The sequence below is a fragment of the Boleophthalmus pectinirostris genome, unplaced genomic scaffold (assembly GCF_026225935.1).
Source record: "Boleophthalmus pectinirostris isolate CB_2022bp ecotype Guang Dong unplaced genomic scaffold, ASM2622593v1 HiC_scaffold_7, whole genome shotgun sequence".
Classification (NCBI taxonomy): domain Eukaryota; kingdom Metazoa; phylum Chordata; class Actinopteri; order Gobiiformes; family Gobiidae; genus Boleophthalmus; species Boleophthalmus pectinirostris.
In genome coordinates, this window is record NW_026571473.1 from 21,465,482 (window position 1) to 21,475,831 (window position 10,350).

Consider the following 10,350-nt stretch of genomic DNA (forward strand, 5'->3'; position numbering starts at 1 on the left):
CATTTATTAAAAAGGCGCAATATATAGAGCTAAGATACTGACATAAAACAAAACCCTAAACAAAACAAAACTGTACAACAACAAAACAAAGCAATACAAAAAACTAAACAAAACAGTAGCAGACCACTTTAAGATAAAAAGGACAGACTGAGATTAAAACTGTGTTAAAAACCCTGAGTTAAAAAGATGGCAGATGCTATTTGCACCCTGGGTGTAAATAGCTAACATTGTTATTCACACATAGGACAAATAGCCACTGTTGCTATTTACACCCGGGTGTATTTAGTGTGGCACACAGAAGGGCACCCGGGTGTTTCAGCTTATTTATAAAAAACAAAAACAACAAAAAAACCTCACTGACAGTGCAAACATAAAGGCACTAACCCAGAGAAAACCAGTAATATTTGATGTTTTGTTTTTTTTTACTCAAAATGATGCGGAATCATCGATCAATTGTAACTACTGCCCACTTAATACTGAAACACTTAGAGGATCCTTCATCATATGCCAGAATATTGTTCATGGATTTTAGCTCAGCATTTAATACAATATTACGGAGTATTCTGCTGAAGAAGCTGTTAGATCTGGGTGTTAACAGTCATATTATTAAGTGGTATTGGGCATTTCTTACAGGGAGACAGCAACAAGTTAAGGTTAATTCAGCGCTGTCAGATATTCAGGTTGTCAGCACTGGGGCACCACAGGGCTGTGTTAGCTCGCCTCTTCTTTTCACTTTGTACACCAATGCATGCAGGAGTAGACAGGTAAACAACTATATACTTAAATTTTCTGATGACACAGCTATTCTTAGTTTACTCAGTAAAAGCACAGATGCCATCAGCTACAGGACAGAAATTGATGAAGTGGTGCATTGGTGTGAGGAGCATAACCTTGTCTTAAATGTGGAAAAGACAAAGGAGATCATTTTTGATCTTAAAACTGTTAGGGACCACAGCCCTGTTAATATCAGGGGGAGGGACATAGAGCAGGTGACATGTTATAAGTACTTGGGTGTGTTATTTGATTCTCAGCTCCAGTGGAGCCAGCAGGTACAGTCTGTCTGCTCAAGAATCAGCCAGCGTCTCTATTTTTTAAGACGGCTTAGGTTACATGGAGTTGACACCAATGTAAAGCATGCATAGAATCTATCTTACGCTATGGCATGTCAACATGGTTTGGTGACCTGTCAGTCAAACTTAAAGCACAGATTTTACCTTGACTAAAAGAGCAGGTAAAATAATGGGTGTGGCCCCAAGCTCACTTCAGCTAATTTTTGAGGAGACTGTTAGGAAGCTCGGCAGGAAGGTGATCAATGACCCAACCCATGTTCTTCACAGTCAGTTTGAGTTGATGCCATCAGGCAGAAGGTACAGGGTCCCAAACTGTAAACTGAACAGATTCAAACATTCTTTTGTGCCATTAGCTGTTAATCTGCTAAACTCAGATAGTGCAGTTAAAAAATTATTATAAAAGGCTTAGGGATTGTGCAATCAAAACTGCACATAGGTGTAGGGAATGTGCAATTAAAACTGCACATAGGCTTAAGGAATGTGCAATAACTAATAGAACAGAAGAATACAAGGGCTTGCCTGTTAAGGATAATTTAAGAGTCTTGTTGGTGCATCACTCGTGATCATACTTGGTCTCATATTTACTTTGTTTTATGGTGTTTGTTTATGTGCTGCTTTGTGTTGTGTTGTCCTGTTTTTTGATAAAGCATGTTACCCCCTGTCCCAAGACAAATTTCTCCCATGGGAGACAATAAAGGATTATCTTATCTTAATTATTTGCAGTCTGCACATAATGGTTTAATCCCGGTTAAATCCTGTTTTAGTCCTGGTTTAGACTTTGTTTTAGTCCTGGTTTAGAACTGGTTTTAGTTCTGGTTTAGTTCTGATTTAATCCTGGTTTTAGTCCTAGTTTTAATCCTGGTTTTAGTCCTAGTTTTAATCCTCGTTTTAGTCCTGGTTTAGTCCTGGTTTTACTTCTGGTTTAGTTCCGGTTTAGTCCTGGTCTCAGTTCTGGTTTAGTCCTGCTTTTAGTCCTGGTTTAGAGGCGCACGGGAAGAGGCATGGTCCATGCGGCGTACGGGAGGAAACTCGGCTTATGGGAGCGTGAGGAGACGCATACGGTCTATGGGTAACGCCAAGGTAAGGGACCTCGATTGGTTTGCGGGGCCCTACTCAATGTGCGTACTGTGCGTATTGGGTAAACCGGTACTGACACTATCATGCAGTGTGACAGCGTGGAGCCATGTGAAAAAAAATCCACGATAACCAACGGGTTTGGAAAGGCTGGACTGCTGCGTGATGAAGAGGACAACGCGTAAGGGAGAATTTGCCTGGAGACGAAAGTAACACGGGAGCCGACGTAAATAAAATGACTGTACATGAGTGAAATGACTGTTGAATAGAGATGCGCTAAACCTGCACACGTACAATCTGCACATGTATGATCTCTGTAAAATTTTACATGAACCATCTCCAGAATAGACTCACCACTGCCCGACAGAAGCTCCACATCAGGGCACAGAGCGAACTGTTTTTTCAGCGGGTATTTTATACAGATTAGCCTTGTGGAGTTAGGTTTCGTTTTTATGTGCAAAGCTGCATTAAACAAGGTCACAATTTCATATAAATCATCCTCATCCAAGTGCTGCAACAACTTATAACTTATTCCATCTTGTCCTGGTGTTGTGTTCGCTCCAGCCTGTATTGCCTCTTCCAACTCTTTTAAAGAAAAGAACAAGTTTTATGAGCCATTAATAGCCACGCCTCCAGTCAACTTTGAACTCTTTTTACTTAGAGTATTATGTCTTAGCCTTAAAATTTCCTCCCCCGAGTACTTGAAATTATGGATATCCTTAAAAACATTTACACACGTCAGCTTTTTCTTTACTATTAACAGCCTCCTTTTGAACATTGGACAATGCTGGAATTGTAGTGCTGACCCTTTTTGCAGCCATTCGGCGAATCCTTCCCCAGAACTGAAGTGACGGAGTATCTGGTCCTAAGGTGCCACAAAAGTTCCTCCTACTTTTCCTCCTTTCAGCCTTAATAACTTTCCTTGCTACTGCTCTGCACTTCTTATATTCAATAACATTATTGAGAGTAGGAAAGGTCCATGCATATCTCTATGCAGAGCTTCTTTTCTTTACAGCTCACACTCCTTATTCCACCAGGGGACAATACTACGTTCCTGTGGAGTTTTCCTAAGAGGGATAGAGTCAGAAGCAGCCCTCATAATAAGTGCCGTTAGAGTCTCACAGTACTCATCTATTGAACTATTACTATTAACATCTTCTAACCCTACCAATGCACACTCTCTGAACTTACCCCAGTCAGCTAAGGAAAAATGTAACCTAGCGCTTCTTTCTCCATCTTCAACCAGTGTGTTACTCCCCTCGAGTTTAAACCAGGCTCAAAGTCATTCTTTTGGTTTTAACAAGCATTTATTCGACTCCAGTCTTTCACATGTCTTTACATGTAAATCAACCTTAATGTCGACACATGCTGTCAGAACTATAGAAAGATAAAAAGAAACTTAAAATTAACCCTCGGATACAAAACAGAAGTAATTACACAATAAAAATAACACAAATGTACCTAATTGGCCACATCCACTCAAAGGGAATAAAGTCTTGTACTTTGAAACCTTTTGTGTCTTTCAATTAAGGTTGTGCAGCCGTAAAAACTTCCCCTCGAAACAATATGCAATTGGAAGTGGAGAAAATTAACTAAAATAAAATGAAATTAATTAACATGAATTTACAGAAAAAAATACTTATTTATGCTATATATTGCTTTTTAAAATATTCTACTATATATCTCAATATGAATATAATTTATTATAAAACATTAACTTAAATGTATGACAGCTGCCACTGACGGCAGCTACACAGTGACCTCCCAAAATAACTGAGCACTGGGAAGTGGTCACTACCCAGTGAGTCTGGTTCTACCCTCCACTCACCTACCCGTGCCAAACATGGGGATGCAAGTGTTAAGTCAAGGTGAGACTCTTTCCAAGATATTGGGTCTACCCGAGTTGGTGCACTGGTATTTAAAACAACCAGATTTGCAATATCTAAAAATTCTTCAATTACAGTGCCATTAAAGTCCTTTTCTAAACCCCCCAACAGTGGATTGTGAACATTAAAATCATCTACCCAAATCATTGGCATTCCTACTTTACTAAAAATATCTTCAAGTTCTGTTAAAACTAATGACATACATGGATTATAACAGTTAACTAAATTAAACTTGCCCTCATGACACCAAACCTGAGTAATCACACACTCAAGTGAACCGTCCCACTTTATGGTCTTATACTGAATACCTGTTCTTATAAAAGTTGCACATCCTCCACCACTTCTTTAGTGTCACGTCTTTCCGGTGACACTCAAAACCTGTAACAACTAGAAAAGCACTCAGAGAGCGCAGACCTCCGCCAAGGACTACCCCCATTTTTTATATAAATTGCGATAAAATCAGTCTTGTGGATCAGATCCGGATCAGCCTTGGAATATGAAAGAGGATCCCATTGTCCATCCCTGAGTCAAATTTCATGGGGTTTGGTCAATAATTAACCAAGATATTGAGAAACAAAAATTTTGGCCCCATTTACCACAATGTTAACTAAAATTTCAAAGTGATCCAGAATCCAGGATTTCTTCCGGATCACCCCCAAAATGAAATCAGTTCTTCCTTTTCACATTTCCAACAAATCCTGAAAATTTCATCAAAATCGGTCCATAACTTTTTGAGTTATGTTGCTAACAGACAAACGCCGGCAAAAACATAACCTCCTTGGCGGAGGTAATAAAATCAATAAATCAATAAATCAATATCAATACATTTCTTGAACACAAATGGGGTCTGGTTTTGGATCAGACTGACTGTAGAGTCAGACTGACTCACTTCAACTGTCCTCATATAGGCGAGTTTCAGCTGACGTCATTGTTAATAAAAGCCCGCGTTGCATGCTGGGAAATATTTTGGTCGGAGGCAAGAAACATGATAGCAGTCAAACACAGTGCGTAACCTCGTGTATTTATCCCCGATAATGGTAAATTCCTGCTGCATTATCGGATGCACAAATAGAAGCACGGAAGAAGGAAAATGTCTTTTTCATATTCTGAGTGAAAAGAACCGTTAACGGTGAATTAAATGGCTTTTAAACATTCGCAGAGCAAACGTAGAAGATCCTAACAAACCGTGGACTCCAACAAGTTCAACAACGCATCGAGACTCTTGGAGGTTTTCATCTTTTCTGCTGTGAATGGCCCAGGAGTTTCCACCAAGTAATTGTGGATATCGCCGAAGTGAATATTTGTCCAGGTAGTTCGCGATTCTGACCAGAAATTTGGTTTGGTCCACCTTTTGTAGGCATTGAAAAGGGTGATTTGGCGTCCATCGATGCTTATGACCAATTTCTGGTCAAATCGTTTTCGGTCCTCTGCCGTTAGAGTGGATAAATAACCGGGATCAATACCCTTTACGTGCTTTCTCGCTCTGTCCGTCATGCTGAATTAGTGTTTCTTGCCGCCAACCAAAATAATTTCCAGCATGCAACGTGCGCTTTTGTCAACAATGAAACTCGCCTATACTGGAACATGCTCTGTGGCGAGGACTTTCTAGGCCCCAAGAATCTATTGGTGGCTTCTGCTACAAATTGAATAATATCCGATCTGGACTTCTTTTCGTGAGCCCCATAGATAACATCCACAATAAAAGCCAATAATGATTCCCTCTGAATCACCAGAGTATTATGATCTCTAGCTACAGCTGGAGGCAGTCGAGGCTGCACAGGAGAGCTCCCTGCTGTGACACCCACAGCAACAGGGAAAGCGACTCCCTCCACTCTTCTCAGGGCTTCAGCATATCTAAATTTGTACTGCTCTTTTACTGACTGTACATTCTTGGCTTTCACAAAAAATCTGCACTCCCTAGAACACAGGTGTCAAACATACGGCCCGCGGGCCAGATCCGACCCTCCAAGACCTTTAATCTGGCCCTTTGCTGATTTTCTACAAAAATATTTAATGATATTTTCTATTAAAATATTGGTAATTTTCTGCGGTGTTTATCACAGCAGTGTCTCCAGCGTCTCTCTGTGTGGCCCCTCCCACCAGAGAAGCACGAATAAAGACTTGTCTCTTTCCAAACGCTCTTAAAGGACGATCATTTTGACTGTTGACCATGACACCCTCATCAGCAAAATGTCAAAAATGAGAAAAGTGGAGCCGAGCGCAGGATTTTCCAAGAAAAATTAACTTATCACTATTTGTATACAAGTCCATGTTAAAACATTGTGTTGAAATTGTGTTTTTCTTAAAGTTTCAGGTTGTTATTAATATTATAATATTTTGTAAATGAAATAGTTCATCAATTAAAAAAGATTTCTGTAATAGATTTGTTTCTCTGCACAAATATTTGAACTTATTGCTATTTTTAGGGTTTATATGCCATGAGTTTTCTGAGCCAGCCCTTTTGGGATCAAAGTAGGTTGGATATGGCCCCAGACCAAAATGAGTTTGACACCCCTGCCCTAGAAGATACCAGATGAGCTTCACCACAATTACAGAACTTTGAGGCTGAAGCACTGCACTCGGAGATATCACGATCTCCCCACATTTGGCACATCTTTTAGAGCCTCTGCACGTTCCAGCCGTGTGACCAAATCTCTGACACTTGAAGCACCTTAATGGGGGCATTACGTAGACCCTAACCTGGTACGACAAACACCCAATAAACACCCGTGATGGGAGATTATTCCCTTTAACAGTGTTGGGAAGGTTACTTTTCAAATGTATTCTCCTACAGATTACAGATTACATACCCCAAAATGTAGTTTGTAATGTAATCGTAAAGTTACTTAAGGTGAGTAACGTAATCTGAATACTTTGGATTACTTGATTTGCTGTAGAGAAGCAAAGACTAAGAATATGTTCACATAAGATGTTTTGTCTGCTAAAAGACAATAAAAAGCCCAGACTTTACTGAACCAAATTAAAAATATTGATAGAAGAGGAGGAAACACGGTCCGCACGGCATGGTTCAGTCCTCTTAAATCCTCTTTTAGTCCTGTTTTAGTCCTGTTTTAGACCTGTTTTAGACCTGGTTTTAGTTCTAGTTTAGTCCTGGTTTAGACCTGGTTTTAGTCCTGGTTTAGCCCAAAATGTGAAAACAGGAAAATACCACCATGTAATCCATTTATTTCAACAAAGTAACTGTAATCCAGTTACCCTTCACTGAAACAGTAACTGTAACTGAATACATTTACTCATAATTTGTACTCTGATTACATAACTCCGGTACATGTAATCCATTACTCCCCAACACTGCCTTTAAATGTGAGCAGTACTGGTGTGTTAACTTTTCCACCATCACATGCTTTAAAATATTTCACCTCCGCCACTTCTCCACCGACCACATTTTCCTTTATCTCCCTCTCGGACATGTCAGCACATACCCCATAAATCACCCCCTTCACCACCTCCCCTTGCTCTGCAACCGTGACTTCCACTTTTTTCCCACATATTTTATTTATTTTTTGCGCTTTACCTAACTGCTCAGCCCCCGTGCAAAAACCAAAAGAGCACCATTCCGTACCACCTGAGCTTTTACATTGTCACTCACATTCTTTAAGGACTCGGCTATTTTAACAGGATTCATTCCCTAAAGCTCTCCCGTTTGATCTTTTAACTTGTAAACAAGCTTGACCCATAAAGCGCAATGCAATGCTCAAAATGACACTGCACAATCAAGCAGTGATTGTGCCCCATTTTCTCTCTCAACCAGAGGTCCCAAATGGTTAACAACAATGATCTAACTGCTATCTAGGGATGAGATGAGACACAAGACTGAGAAATAAGCTAAAATAAAAAAAATGTGAAAGGGTGAAAGGACAATATAATTACCAATAAGAGCAAAAATATTAATTATACCCTGATTAACATTGGTTTGTTCAATTTCTATATTAAATCTGTTATTCTTTTAAACAATAAAGCTGATTTTCAAATTTGGCATATCTGCGTAGTGTCTATATATTATAAACTGTAATTTATTTGTGCAATTTTATGTTAGATTAACTAAAGGAATGTCTGGAAAAAAAATGTGCCTAAAATGGCCAGTAGCCACCACTTTAGGTGAATATTTTATATTCAAGGTAATTTGTGACTGTATTATGTTTCTAAATAGTTTTGAGTATTAAAGTACTAAATGATGTGATTGGTGTAAGAAAAATTGCTGCCAAAATCTATTTTTAAGCTATAAAACAAACAACACTGACACTGATTTCCTTTTATTTTAGGTGTTTATTTTCCATTTCATACTTCAAAGGTTTTCAAAGGAAACCCCAGTTTATATTTGGGTCAAAGACAAAATACACAGTTTATCAGGTTTGGTCATATTTTACATGTTACGTGTGGCTGCAACACTTGACTAATGATGTCAATAATAGTTAAAACTGATGAGAAGATTATGTTGACATAAATGTATGAATGTATGTATATATATGATTATATTTATTTTATTGTCTACAACAACATAGAATAAGGTCCTATTCCAAAATATGTTAGAGTATCACATGTTCTGCTGTTGGAGTGTGCATTTGGACACTTCTCACAGCTCTACACCTCATCACATCATCGAAAACATACTTACCTTGTCAGTAATTGTCTGCTATGGTAATTTTCACTCACACGTGCACAAAAAACTAATACTTTTTTGATGAATCCTCCAAAATTACATTCCCATCCAAAGACATTCTACCACCAATGTGCACATTTAAAATTGTGGTATTGCTTTAACCTAAATTTGTCCTGTGATAATTTCGGATTGGCCTACTTCAGAGTTACTCATGGTTTTCTTAAATTCACTTTATGTCTTGATTTAATCCAGTAGTTTGATTGCGTAAAATGCCTGTGCATGGTGGTGATTTTGAAACAGATTATCTCAGTTTGGCACACAGGCGGTAGGGCTTCGGTGCGCGAACAAGGCTCATGTCCGCCTCCATAGTGAGAGGCTCTCCCTTAACTGCAGAGAAGGTGAAGCGCTGCAGGAGCCCCGAGAAGAACAGGAACAACTCCATCCGAGCCAACTGTTCACCCAGACACACACGCTTACCTGACAACAGACAGTGTAGTGGCTAGTAAACATGACATTTTCCAGGAGTCTCAAAAAATAAGGGTGAGAAAAATGTAGCTCATTAGAGAGGCAGGTGTGACATTTTAAATATGTCATTCACAAATAATTTTAAAACTAACCAATAGAAAAGGGGAGGAAAGCCTCTCTCTTCCTAAATTTCCCATTTTCATCCAGGAAGTGTCCAGGGTTGAAGGTGTCGGGTGTTTCCCACATCGTTGAGTCATTCAGCACAGAGTCTAGGCAACCAACAACCATCACACCCTGAGAAGAAAGAGTTATAGAAAATAAACACAATTGTGTGTAGATTTGGATAAATGATTATTGTGGGAGGGGGGAAGTTAAATTGCACATTAAAATAAGAAACTGGTTAGATAAATATTAAATCAGCAAAAACTAAACAATAAGAAATTGTGAAGATGCTGTAAATCAAACCAGAAAGCTGCGTCTAAAATGCTAAGCTTCTCAAGTATGTATATGTAGCCAAGTGAACTATAAACTACTGTTTTTTAGAAATAGCTGCAATTCTCTATGTAACCAGTACAGGGTTGTATGGTCAGGCTGGGTAATCGAGTAGTTGCTAAAAGAAGCACGTGTGATGTCATCACTGCACAACAAGCTGAGCGCCTCAACAAGAGACTGACATAAAACGGTGTGTATCAGTAAAAATGAACATTTAAATGACTGTTAAACATGGAAATAATCTTTGATATTGTTAGATAACGCTTTAATGAGCCTCATATCTCAAGATTATAGTTGTATTAATTTGTAGAACTGAAGATTGATACAGATTGACTTGATGTCCTGAAAAGTGTGATCCTGCTGAGTTGCTCATGTAGGGGAAAATTTGTTCTACGTGAAGGCGGGAATGTTAAATATGAATCACATGTAATGTAAAGAACTGTTTATGACTGTTTATGTATTTTTATGTGAGACCAAATGTTTTATGTTCTGTAAATTTAGTGGGGAGAGAACACTGTCCCAAGTCCTTCAGAGTGCTGGGTTGGTCTGGGCAATCTGTCAGCTGTTTTGTAAGTGAGTTCAAGTTGACTGTTACACAATGTGAATGACCAATGTAATTTTATTTTGTGTACATGTCAGTTGAACTTGTTACTAAGTGGTGTTTATTCTTTGTTTTATTGTAGCATAAGCCCACTACTGTTGTCTTTTCTTTAGTGTTGGCTTTATTTTATTTTTGAGAGAA

At 38.8% G+C, this 10,350-nt stretch overlaps 1 protein-coding gene across 1 annotated transcript in view; it reads right to left on the reverse strand.

The window, feature by feature from the left end:
- Positions 1 to 8,316: 8,316 nt before the first annotated feature.
- The window catches only part of LOC129412048 (cytochrome P450 2J2-like), a 6,725-nt gene continuing 4,691 nt past the window's right edge, over positions 8,317 to 10,350 (reverse strand). Inside the window, exons 7-8 of the mRNA XM_055164803.1 lie at positions 9,269 to 9,410; positions 8,317 to 9,128 (exon numbers count right to left, since the gene is read on the reverse strand). Of these exons, the coding sequence (XP_055020778.1) occupies positions 8,953 to 9,128; positions 9,269 to 9,410 (318 nt within the window). The 3' untranslated portion in view covers positions 8,317 to 8,952. The remainder of the gene's footprint in view (positions 9,129 to 9,268; positions 9,411 to 10,350) is intronic.